The 14,089-nt window shown below is 36.5% G+C and overlaps 1 protein-coding gene across 1 annotated transcript in view; it reads right to left on the reverse strand.

Moving 5' to 3' along the window:
- The window catches only part of BICC1 (BicC family RNA binding protein 1), a 109,322-nt gene that overhangs the window by 24,500 nt on the left and 70,733 nt on the right, over positions 1 to 14,089 (reverse strand). Inside the window, exons 4-7 of the mRNA XM_055720886.1 lie at positions 4,136 to 4,215; positions 2,796 to 2,954; positions 1,820 to 1,873; positions 627 to 821 (exon numbers count right to left, since the gene is read on the reverse strand). Of these exons, the coding sequence (XP_055576861.1) occupies positions 627 to 821; positions 1,820 to 1,873; positions 2,796 to 2,954; positions 4,136 to 4,215 (488 nt within the window). The remainder of the gene's footprint in view (positions 1 to 626; positions 822 to 1,819; positions 1,874 to 2,795; positions 2,955 to 4,135; positions 4,216 to 14,089) is intronic.

The raw sequence follows: 14,089 nt of genomic DNA on the forward strand, positions 1-14,089 counted from the left end.
AGAGGTTCTTACTGGCTTGAGATCCACCCATCCAAGACCACATCAATCTGTCACACTGCCACTTGTTAACAAGGAAACTTCTTTGTTTTATTAAGACAAATAAGCTCATGGCAGTTCCTCTACTTGACTGTCAAATTCACATCTCCCAATGCCAGTTTCGCAAGACCAGTTTTATCGACTGAAAGGGCAACTTTCAAGGTTATATATTTGAGTGTATGTTGAGAAGATTAAAGCATGAAGAACTCATAGGAAGGTGTGTGTGTTTTGTTTGGTTTTGCGGGGTTTTTTGGGGTTTTTTTGTTTGTTTGTTTTGTTTTTAAATTGGAAGATGGGTAAGATTAGCATGTATTCCAGAAGTGCTGGAAACCTAAACAGGTGTGCAAAAAATGAAAAACAGATTAAAAGCTTAGCACAAAAAATGCTGAATCCTAAACTTAAAATATTTTCTATGCATTTTTATACCTCACCTACGCCAGTGAAGTTTAAAAAACCCAAACCCTCAGGCCTCAAAAGTAATTATACAGTAATAACAAGTACTGATAAGGTAGGATATAACATTAATATTGCTCTTAAGTATCTAAATTATATTTATCACATGCAGAAACCTACTTAAGAAGATTCATTACCTTCACAGCACTAGTGTTATTTTGTGACCCTCTGACAATGACTGTAGCACCATACATTCGAGAGCGTTGTTTAAAGGAAACTGAAATATTATATGTCTGACATATATGCTGAATTGTGGGAGAATTAGGATCTGGGATTGGTTGAAGAATTCCAGCAATAGGCAATTCAAACATGAGTACCAATGGAAGCAGCTCCTGCAACAACATTGAAGAGCAAATATTGAAAACTGAAGTCATACTGACTAGAACAACAATTTTATTACTGAATCATCACGTACTGGTCATTGACGACTAGCCTGGCATAATACATCCTCTGCCCAGGGTTCATTGATAAAAGTACTATCATGAGCTGGAAAAAGGCACCAATTTTTCCATTGACACAAGAGTTTTTGTTCTGCATAGGCTCTTTTTGTTTGTTTTCCAAAACAGCAGGATCTTTCGCAACTATGTAGCAACAATAAAGCCAAGTCATTTCCCATACTTACCCGGGCAGACCTACAAACAGTTTGTAAAACTTCCTAGGGAAGTCTCTTTTCTGTCATGGATTAATTGGGGCTCTGAAGTTCAACTACAAATCTACAAAAACATTAGCTTTTTCATGACTGTCAAGACCAAGGTTGTGTAAATGACAACAACAGACTACAAAAATTGTGAGAAAGTTTTCATAATTGATTAGATTTATAATTATCCATGCCAGAACACACAAACAAGTCAAAACCAGATAGTAAAGACGGAGAAGTGCTACAAGTGGAGAACAAACTGAATTCCACCAAATTACTCACACAATTTATAAATGAAAATGGTTATAATTAAAAAGGCAGAAATTGCCTTTCCTATCTCAGATTCACACAGGATGCCTGAGCTTCTACATGCCATCTGTGGAGGGTAAGTTAAGATGTAAATTTTAGCACAGTATGGCATACTTTACATCTTGCTTACACTGTGGACTGTGTGTTCAAGGTCCACCTTGGGCTAGTTAAAAAGTCTGGCTTGAACGTGAATCACTGTTTTTATAATACCCTTTGCGTTTTACTCATATGGATACTCACATTTGTTCCTGTATTTCTGCTGTTATAAGACAAAGCCAGACAACCCTAGGATTCTCAAAACTATATATATATATATATTTTTTTTTTCTTTCGTTTTCCTTTCAGGTGTTCTAAAGGAAACACTATACTGAAATAGACTATTACCCGAATTCTAACTCTTGCCGACTCCACTCCAGCTGGCTGTCCTGCAATAGATACCTGGAACATTAAAAACATAGTATCACATTTTGAAATGGGGCATTGGAAAAATTATTCCGATAACTGCGCTCTGTTTAAATTATTTTGTTTTAAAATCAGTGTTTATTTCACACCTAGTGACATCCTATGTGTTCTCTAAGCAGTAACTGCAAACTAAAACCAGTTTTAAAAAACCAATCTATGAATATTCTAACATCTAAGGTTATATAGCATTAGCAACTAGAAAAAAATACATGGAACAATACAGTTTGGATCAAAAATTGGAATAACTACTACATACATTTACTCAATGCTAATATTCAACACATTAAGTTTTCCTGAACATTTTTAAATAACTGTATTTTGCTCAGCAGCCACTAGGATGCACAAGAGGGAGTTCTAAATACAGTGATGAAAGACCTTAAAGTAAACATTCCAGGAATATTAGCATTACAGAAGATGTACAATTCAGGGTCAATGACTTATTCTAGTAAAGTTGAACTCTTCCAACAGGACATTCATTTTCACTAGCTATCCACCAAGTTTAGTTTTCAACTAAATTACACCTAAGTCAAAAGCACCAAGAAATCAATCGATACGCTAAACAAGTCAGGTGCTGAAGAGGAGAAAACTTTACAAAAGCAGTGGTTTTCATACTGTTTCTCTACTATTCATACCAATTTGCTGACTTCCGTAAGCTCAAAACAATTTTACTTAAAAAAATTAGAATTATTCATGAGCCATCACAAATTGTTTCCATCTGTTCTATAACATTTATTTACTTAGAAAAACCTGTGTTTTTTGAGTGTAAATACCAAAAAACTATTTCCCTGAACATGAACTCACTGTTACCAAAACACCCAGAGAGACAAAAGAAGTTTAGAGAAGTTTTATACCCTCAGGAATTACAGGATAAATGTGTTAAATATTAAACCATACTTACTTGGTTGCTTTTCTCTGCTTGATTATTCCTATTTGAGTCTGGAAAATGGATGTGGCATCCTGTTTCCTCCATCACCTTTTTAATGTTATTGCCACCCTTACCTATCACATGAGAATGTTCTGTATGTGAAACATCCATCTTCAAGGTTACCCGATTGCTCTGGAAATCAAGCACCCGTGATTACGTTTGTACACAGCAGAACCCGAGTATATTAATGTAACTTCAAGAATGACATTCAACATTCTATTTCCAAAGTATTTTTGCCATGGCTTACCTTCTACAGAAGTAAGACGTTTTCAAAACTGATCATAGTCAGATACTAAACCATTCACATTTTCTTCCCAATGAGGAAATAACATGGAAATAAATACCCTGAACATATACCTTCACAAAAATGTCTAAGGCTTTTAAAACATGCCATAGCTTTTATCAACTGTGACTTAAAAATATCCTTTTGCTATCCATTCTAGTTTTAGTTCTGTGTTCTTTCACTTGCAGTCATACACCTGCCTGATCTGAAAGGATCATATGAAGACGACTGGCAAATCAAAGCCATGGGACTAAAATAGCAGGGTTTATTCCTACTTTAATAAAAAATACTAATTTTTTTTTTTAGTACATCAATTTTTAAGATGCACAAACACTGCCTACAGCGGTTCTTCAAAACTATTTCATTAACGGTCTATAATACTGTTGTTAATAGTTGTTCAAAAAACGGTGCTTATCACTGCAGTGTTCCTTTTGGCAATCTATTAAGAGAATCAAAAAGCTGGTGTACAGCTACGCAGAAGCCATACACACTGCCCCAAAAGACTTGCTACTGGATGAAAAGAAAATCTGATGAACATGAGACACCGGCCAAAATCCAGATGTTTTAGAAATTGCAGTCCTAACAATTCAGAGTATAGGAATTCAGTAACAGTTACAAATAGAACTGCATACATGCTCCTAAACTTGAATTTCAAACAGAAATAAAATTTTAGGTTCACTGAAGTGGCTGCATAATGTACTGTTTGCAGTGAAGCTGTATTTCAGAAGTAAAAACCTCAATCCAATGAGCAAATCATGCATGCTTTTAGCCATATGGTTAAGAATATTATTTCTATGTAGTTCAGATCTGGAAAGAGTGCTTTAAGCAAGTATTTTCTTGTAGCATGATTAAATACGTTTGTATACACCAAATATTAATATCCAGAAGGAATTTATTGGTAACTTTGCTTCAGAGCATCCATAAATACCTTCTGTTTAAATGAGCCCATTAAAGAGATCAATGCCACCACAAAAATAGGGGCTAAGGTAATATTCTAAGTAAGTTTTTTTGTAAATATATATTTTCTTACTTTTGTGTCCAAGACAGACATTATTTTCTCTTTTGCTTCTTTAACGTTTTCCTTTTTTCCAGAGACTTTAATATGGGGATCTATTAAAAAAAAAAAAAAGTTGTTAAAAAATACAGTAAAATAACTATCTAAATTTTCCTCACTGCTTAAATAACTTCAATAATTTACTATTTATAGTTCAGCAATAAACTATCCAACCAACCATTGGGATTCACCTACAAAGCAAATGTATTGTTCCGTTCCTTCAGCCCCACAGTTAGGATTACCAGATGACTTTATGATAACCAACATAATCAACTAAAAATAAATGGGAATCAAATACCAAACGTACATCACACTACTATAAACACCTGCAATGCAATTACATAACTAAACTACCGTGGTTTCTCAAACAATTATTAATAGAGGGCTGCTAAAAGCTTTTTGACAGCCTTACTGAAGCTTAACAAAACGTCTAGGAAAAAAACCCTCACCATTTCACTGTATTTAAGTAGCCTCTAGAAATTCCTTTGCAGTTTTAACCTAGCAATAAAGATGCCTCCACCAGAAGTTTTCTGTTTGAAGTTATCACATCAAATTTAAATGACACTTCAATAAATCAATTCTCAGAAGTGTCAAGCATATAAATCAAAATTTGCTACGAAGCTATATACCCAGGAGGAACATCAGCTGATAGCAATTTTTGCCCAGTGAGATCCAAAATATTGATTCCACAACACGCTTCAGTTTACAATTTGCAGACCATTGTCCTTAAACCAGCAGATGTTTTGCTGAGCTATCAAGTACAGTTCTGCATCCTGGAATATACACCTCATCGGGAAGTACAGAACTGACTTCGGAGCCACATCAAGTATCAACTACTCAAAAAAGGGTAAAAATTACACATTAGATAGTTTAGCAGCACCATCTGGTGTCCAGAGGCCTGAAGTGCTACAATTAAAAATTACTGTCAAAGCATTAAATACAGGTTCAATTAAACCAAAGAAAGATTTCCCAAACTAGCATTCAAATTTCTAAGTATAAGAAACAACATGATTTTGCAGGGGTGTCGATTTCTCTTTCCCCAGTTCTTGAGTGCTCTGCCCTTTTGCAGTAAAGCAGTGTTTTTTCTCTTGGAATGGGATGAACTGTTATTCAAAAAAAGAAGAATTTGAAACCCTCTTCTAGCTGATGATTTAATCTAATTCATTATGCTAGACAGATACATACATTTTGGGCTATATAAAAGTAAATATATTCTCAGTAGCAGCAGAAAACATACCTGCCTTTCCCATCATCTCAGTAATTGAAAGCACTTCACTACTAAGGAAATGCCAAATAATACAATTGTAGATTCCAAACCTGTTGTATTCAGTTGAAAACTGCAACTCTTTAAGCCATGCCTGGATACTTCTTTTGTTCCAACAATAAAAAAAAAAATAATCTCTAGTCTTTACTACTGGGAAGTTCTGAGCACATTCAGCTGGGGATACAGAAACACTGAAGGAACACAGGATTCACTGCCAAGTTTCATGAAAGTCAAGAAAAATGCAGCATTTTGAGTTCTGAGAAACAGATATATTTCATTTTTAAAAATGGAAAAACTGTGTAGTAACAAAAACACAGTATGTGCATAGAATCTAAAGAAGCTCCACAAATCTGCTGCTTCAGCCTTTTCACAATGGAGCAAAGTAAAAAACCAACAAAATAGTCTTAAGGCCAATTTTTCTTTTCTTTTTTAAAGTTGACAGTAAGCTATGTGGTTCTAATGTGTTTAAGCTGTGAACGTTATTTGAAGTGGGTGTCACAGGCAGAAACTCCCAGAAGCAGATTCTAGCACACTATGTGTAAGCTCCAAGCACTCTCCGCAGAGACAACCAGGAAAAACACAAAACCAGACGACCACCATTTTGGGGTTGACTTCCACACATTTGTAAACATTACATTTTAATACACATTTGGTTACAAGTGTGAAAAATATCTGAAGACAAGCATGGCATCCTATTAGTACCAAAGAAGATTACTACCATTCCATAATACTATTTATTTAGCTGTGGGTGAAAGTGCAGTTTAGAATACCTATATTTTCTATTTCTCATCTTAGTTGGACTCTATATACCAACAGCTTCAGCAAAGAACCCCATATATCTACATTACAGGAAAAAAAGCCCAATTACTCACTTCAAAAATAAAAGAAGAATTCACAAAGCAAAAAAAGAATCCACTGATACCAATGACAATTCTAAAACATGCTACAAAAATCTTTTAGAATTGCTCTTAAATACCCTCTCCTTACTTGACTTCTTCTCAATAACACAGTAGTCTTAATTAAGCAACTAATTTAAGTTAATGGAATTCTTCCTCTGAGACTTGCTTACTCTTTTCTTCAAGGAAACACCGTTCAGATATGACACCCACATGAAAATTTTGCATGAGAAGAGTTACTTGCAACTAACAGATTTTTAATTCTTTGAACTGGCTTTGCAGGAGTTGAAAGTACATTGAAATTATGTACGATCTGCAGGAAAGCCAACAGGTATCCAAATAATACTGAATCAATGAACAAAGATATCAGTTCAGGAATTGACTAAAAATTCAGAGAGGCAATTGGATCATATAGTCTTTTTTATATTTCAGACCCTTAAATTTTTTAAATACACCTCTCTATTGAGCCAATTAGCTTGTTTGCATTGCAGTTCCTCTGGAAAATATGGAAAAGTAGAAAATTGTCTGCTCTAATAGTTTACCCCTTTCAGCCTCCCAGACTTGCGCCTGATTTTGGACACTTAGGTTCACTGGTTCTTGTTCTACTTTTTTTTTTTTTTTTTTGTCCCCCCAAGATTAAAGAACCTTTAGTGTTCAATAGCATCTTCCAGTCAAGGTCCATATATGCTAATCAAATCACCTATCACTATACGAGCTCTTTTTCTGAGACCAACCCTGAATACTCTCATTTGACCGATTATTAAGAAAAATGAGGTTGAGAATCTGTCTTCTTTCTTCTGGCTGAATTATTTATTTTCAAAGTTAAGGACCTTCCGTTTCTGTTTTAAAACACTGTATTCCAGGCAGGTTTATGAGGAGATAGTCGAAGGCAAGTTAGTCCCAAACTTCTTGGAAGCCCAGTGCAGATCAGGCCACATTTGACCTCAAACGACTGTCTGCTCAACAGAGAAAACCTGTCACTAATTTACCTTCAGTTTCCAGCTTTCTGGTTAATCTGAACTATTTTGTGGAAAAGTCCAAAGCTGTATAGCATCTGAAAAGTGTTTTCAGGATTTCTATCTGAGTGGGAATGAAGTGACCAGGTAAGGTCTTTGTGCATTGATACAAGGGAGTAATTAAAACAGTTGACTTAAGATTTCTAGATATTGGTAGCAACAGCTTCAGAAAACAAGGAGCCAATGACAATAAAAATGGTTCCAGACGATTTATTACGTCTTGGCACCACAAACGTAGGGTGTTCAGTACCTGCATATGACAAGCGATGTCAGTTTGCTGTTGTATTTACATTAAACAAGGTTGAACATAAAACTTTTACCCTATTTTCCAGGTGCAACTATTTATTCCATGGATTAACGGTTACTCTTAATTTAGAAAAAAATACTATATTTTCTTAGTACTAAGACAAAAATATTTGTTGGATAAAGCTCTACATTAATATTTGAAATACCTGCAGGGTGTGACTGTAGCAATGTATTCTCAACAGAGCCCAAAACAAGATAAATTGCACTCTTAAAAGTGTGAAGAAAATTGTCAGGCATAAAGGTATAGCAGGTGTAGTGTACATACAGCACGGTCCATACAGACAAGCACAGAATCACTGCCCAGTCCGTGGGCTTACCCAGGTGACCACAGCACCTGCACACAGCCTTGGCTGGGACAAGGCCACCCATGGAACAAGACTAACGCACTGCCACAGACAGATCCTGCTGGGACTGGGGCAAAATGATGCTATTTTGGTCCAGGTGACAACTGTATCAGATCACCAAGTTGTTATGCCATACGTCAACCCTGAGGAACACTGGGTTTGGTACCTGTTTTTACTGGGGTGGGGTGGGTGGGCAGGGGAAAAAAGCAATTTCCGCACCCACGCACTTTTTTTTTTAAAAAAAAAGCTTTTGAATACAACTGGAAATATACTTTAAATAAAACTATTTAAATCCTACAGCAATGAAAGATGACTACCATGAATGAAGAAACAATACGCCAAAGCTTTACAAACTATTTGTAAACACAGAACAAAGGCTTCACAAGAAGTCTGTGCTAAAAGCATGTAAGGCTTTAATGCTTTAAACACAAGCGCAGTGTCAGAAATTGGAAAAGATTTTTGACTCATAAGAAACAATACGATTAGTGTCTTGCAAAATACAAAACAAATAACTGTAATTATCTTTTAATCAGTTTTGATGGGCAGCATCTTTTTCCCTAAGACTGGAAAATAAATTTAACAGATATCCCCCCCACCTCTTCTCAAGAATGGAAGAATATTTACATAAAATAGAAAGCTAAAGTTACACCACAAAATATGCTGGAAATTTTTCTCAGTCCTCATTTTGCCAGACTTCTGCCTTCAAGTGGTCTTTTATTGCTGCTGTCCTCAAATTCTTCACTCCATACTTGGGCAGTTTCCACCTCCTCAGTCTTTGTCCACAGCTATACCAGCAAGCCTCCAGCTTTTTTGCTACTATTGTGTGCGAGATTTCAGTAAGCAAAATAAAATTCCTCCAAGCAAATACATTTGTGCCAGGGCAAACGCATCCAACACTTAACGTTTGTCAGGCAAAAAGTATTTCTAATAATTATAACACTTAACTGTGTAGACCTCTCCTGCAACTCAAGACATTACATTTAATGTCTGGGCAAGCTCTTCAGACCACAGCAATGCAAGTAGCTTGTTTACAGGATGAACAGACATCACTTCAGCTACAAAAATACCACTGTTCTAAAAATAGCTAGACAAATGGGCAATACCAGGGCAGATGACAGTCATTCTTAATAAATAACCGATTAGGATCTGAATAGCCCATGAGTATTACTGAACTTGAGCCATTCAAAGAAAACAGAGACCTAGCATTTTTAAGAACAATTTATGGAAATATCTGCCCCAAAATTACTAGCACAAAACACACTAATTAATACGAGAAGTCAGTATGAAAAGAGAAAGCCAAATGAATACCTGACCGGTAAGTTGCTAACTTGTCAACCAAAAGAGCGAGTACATTATTAACCCTAAAACAAAATGAAACATAGGTCTATAAAAGAAGTGAATCAATCAAAAAGGTCAAATAGGACTTCCTATTAGCATGGAAAAAGGGATAGTTTAATTAAAACTATTTCTTTTAATTAAATCAGGAAATACTGTGTGTACAGTTGTCAAGTGGATATTCACCGACCAAACTAGGTGGACTGATGACAGCCAAGACAGACCTGGAACAGGCTCAGTCTGTTCCCATGGAAAAGAAACATTAAGGCTAAAAGCATGCAGCAAATGCTCACGATTAAGAGCATATGCAAAGTAATGCAATTGTATATGAAAAGAAATTTGTCACTTGGGCACTTCTCACTGTTTGCTTACCAGTTTAAAAGAATTCTAACCCTCTCTCCAAAGCAGCTTGGCACCCTTATTCACCTCCCGCTACCTAAACCATTGAAGAACCACCCCCCCCACCCCCCACCCCCCGAATCTACTCATATAGTAAGGCAGAATGCAATGGGTCATTTCCTACTGCACACGCCCTGTGTACCCTTCAAGACATATCACTCAACAACAGGGGTGGTTTGTTTGTTTGTTTGTTTTTTAGTTTAAATTACACCGCAGCACCATCACCTCTGAAGGAGACTTCAACTAGCTAACTTGGGCATGATCAAAAGCTCACCAAAGCATCACAGAACATCAAAAAAAAACCCCAACAACCAAACAAAAAAGCATCACCGGCTGCAAGCAATTAATGGTGTCTTCAGAGCCGACATACCCTAAGGCTCTGGCCATTCTAGGGGATCTGACTGCTGCGGACAAACAGCTGATTATGAAACCTTCTTTGGGAAAAGCTAGAGCCACTGCCTACACATGCATGCACATTTGAATTGGAAGACTATCTTAGAAGATTTTGACTCTTAACTTTCCCCCTTACTGGCATCTAACTCCAAACCATCTTTAGAAGAATTTCTGCTCTACAGAGCGTATGAGAATGAAGCTAAGAAAAAAGTAAATACTGTTTGCACTGCTTCTGCCATAGCTCCAGGGAAAGCGGTTTACATACAACCCTTCACTCTTCTTACTTTTTGGTTGCTGTCATGTAGTCACCTGAGGAGCGTTAAGTATCCGAGCATTGCTTTTCAATCCTGCACTGTAACAACTACATGATGGTGAAGCCTACTATCCTCTCCTTACTTCTCTCCAACATTTATAAAAATACATGTATATACACATATACATACATGGACACGCAGTTACTCGTGATGCTGAGACTGGGTAAAACACTGACCTTAGACACACACAAAACCATAGAAATGATGTGCAACATCTGGTAGAACAGAGAAAAGAACCTTGTTTCTCAAACATTTCATAGTGCAATTCAAAAGGAAACTAACACCTGTAACAGGTTACTTAAAATTAGCCAGAAACATCAGATAAGCTTTAAAAAATAGATTACCTGTACAACTTATTATTTTTGGAGAAATAAACTATTGATGACTGGATTTCGGACCCAGTGACAGAGGAAATGAAGCTGAAAGGACTTCTCTTAAAGCATTAAGCAAAGAGGTAAGACAAGGAAGAGGTAACAGAATGTATGGCAATTTAAACAGAATTTAAACGGATTTGAAGGGAGAAGGGGAAGGCCAAGGTGGAGAAGAAGAAAACCTGAAAAGAAGAAATGAAAATGAATTAATTGTAATCACCCAGAGACTCCATTTCAGTTAAACAATTTCAGTTTCTTACCACCATAATTAGCTTAAATTCCTTATTTTACTTTTCCAAAAAAGGTCATTAGGGACATTTTATAAATGCATTCTGACACTACAAGGCACACGCCATGCTGCAGTTCTGCTACTTCTTGGGCAGTTGTTCTTCAGGTCACCCAAAGCAAGGCAATCTCTCAGCAGGACACAAAGTCTGTTACGTCTTATTTTTTCAACATGGAACCAACAAATTCAGATTTCATTACTTAAACGGCTGTTGCCATTGCATCTCAAAGCACAAACACAGAACCACAATGCCTGGGAAAGAAAATAAGAAGTAGGGAATAAAAAAAGCTATAGATGATCAACTTAATAGAGGACTTAAAAAATAGCCCACAACATTACTATCAAAACCCAGAATTATACCTTCATTGCACATAGACTTTATATTTGAGGTTACAATTTCGATGCATAACCCTTGAGATAATTTTAGTTTCTCACACACACATTTGCAAAGAAGTCATTGCGGCTGTGTTTTGCTAAATAAAAAGCATCATAACATCTGACTCATGACCCTAAACGCACGCCTCAGGCTCAACCTTCTTTGCAAATTCTCCCACATCCAAATCTGACTATGCTTACTTTGCATCTTCATGCTCCCTGATTATTGCCATGTCTTTTAATGTCTTATTGCTCTGACTGACTGCATTCGCTGTGTGAGCAGATTTTTATATGGCCATTGGAAAGTATTCTCTGGTTGGAACAGGAGGATGCAGCTTGTCTCCAGCAAAGACTACTGCATGAGATTCACCTGAGCGAACAGGACATAACTGTCCTCTTGAGAATCAGAACAAAATGAACTATTATCAGAAAAATGGAAACAGTAGGTTCTTTATAGGACGTCAGGCACCCGGTGACTAAAGCCAAAGACAACTATACACAGTATTTCTGGATACGATTACAAACACTCTATTACTTTCTCTGCTTTAGTATTACACTTCTACAGAGTGAAATGGATTCTCCCCAGAAAAGTTTGCCTTTCCTGGACTATTATATTTTTAGACATCTTTATTTCAACTGTATTCCTGATTAACATGGTAAATGGTTTATTTTTGTTCGGTTTGTGTTTGGGTTTTTTTTTTGTTTGTTTGTTTTTAATAGAGAAAAATTAAAAGTCTGATAAAGAAACATTTATACAGTCTTCCTGACAGGTAACCAAATAGCAACAGCTTAATGAAAACATGAAAATGGTACTTTGAAACATGAGAAGCATAGTCAGATCATGGATTGTAAGTGTATCTGCCTTTCACAGAGTACCTCTAAGCTTCCCCCCCCAACCAAAATACAGGGAGTATAAATGCACAACATCAAGCACTTCATCAGCTACCAAGTATAGATCTGAAGTGCAATGAACGTAGTGAAAACATGCAACACCACACAGAGGAGCAGAGCACCTCAGCAAGGAGATCTCTGGCAGCAAACAGCCTCTGCAAGACATTATAGGCAAGTCCAAATGCGCAAATGCTAGAGGCAGCGTAACAAGTAGCTCAGAAGCAGGAACAGGAGGTCCGTGAGCCAAAGCAAAACACAAACTGGTGCCTGCTGAGGCCAGAAGCCCAACAGCAGAAACAGTTGCAATCAAAGAATATGAATCTATGACCAACTGGCAGATCATAGAGAGATGCTTCTGGTCACTGCATTGTCAACAGTAAGATTTGAGCAAATATTGCAAACACCAAGCATTAAAAGCCTCATTAGATGTTTTTACTATTTGCATTATAGTGAACTATTGTTAAAGACTGAGTTTAGAGCTCTAGCAGATCTTTTGTTACTCATCTTGAACACACATTATTGATAGTACTTACTTTATCTTACTTACGATAAAAATAAGACCTGCGTATTTAGTAAAGTCATTGACTTACTGCTGATAAACCCTAGGACATGAGGTATTTCCATCAGCTACCTGTGTTGGTGGTACACAGATCATGCAGTGACAGGCATAATAACAAGGACTTGCAGCAGCAGAAGACAGGCATTTTCTTACAGCACCGACAATCCAGTAAAACTGTAGTCTAACAGTCCATGGTCTAATACAGATTTAATGGCTTTGCAGTCTCTTTTGAAAGAGAACTCAAGTGCAAGCAGATCATATTCACTGCCTATCCTGTCTTTTCATGTACCGGATACAAATAACGTTGCTTACAAGAGATAGATCCTATGCAAGAAAAGCCTCCTTAATGCTTTCTTTGAAGCTATAACGCAGCAGTCATTTTGGGTTTGATACAGAAATTTAGATCACGATCACATACATTGCATTTCTACATCATTGTTTGAAATATCAATACATATTTTAATGCTATGATATTGTTAAATGTATGAAATTTGAGTCAAAAATTGCTATGATTGTTACCAACTAATTTCTGCCATTCATTGAACAAGATTATTTTTTCTCTTATTTTTTAAAAAAAGCCTAAGGTGCCTTTTTTTCTTTTACAGCCAGCATGGCAATGTAATAGCTTTTTCCATGCATCACTGCTATTCAGGCTGTAGTCTCCAGGAAGAAAAAAAGCAAATGGGCAGTCTGGGGAAGTAGAGTTTCCTTCTTCCTTCTAAATCCATTTGTGAGGCATCCAATCAAGAAAAAATTAGTCATCTAGTGGAAGCTTATGCCTTAAAAACTTCCAGATGGTTTATACAAGCAATTTTTGATGCGAATACCGAATTACATGTTTTAATCATATAGTAATCTACCATTTCTTGGCTTTTAACATGGTAATATCATATGGCACTAACAGTAGTAGATCTTACGTTAAAAGGTTATTCTTAGCCACAGATATTAAATTATTTTCTCCAGAATGACTGGCAGTTTGCAGCTGATGCAGGAAGCAAACCTTCCTCTCCTGAAGACCAATGACATAAAAAGAAAAGCAGAAGCTTTTAAGGAGGGATTCTTAGCAAATAAACACCACGCTTCCCACACTGTTCTTCTGGAAGGGTAATTACTTTGTGATACGCTTAAAAAAAATAAATGCCCGAAAGATGTCAAGTGTTGCCTTTTAAATCAGGAAATCA

This window comes from Falco cherrug, chromosome 9, assembly GCF_023634085.1.
Source record: "Falco cherrug isolate bFalChe1 chromosome 9, bFalChe1.pri, whole genome shotgun sequence".
Lineage (NCBI taxonomy): Eukaryota > Metazoa > Chordata > Aves > Falconiformes > Falconidae > Falco > Falco cherrug.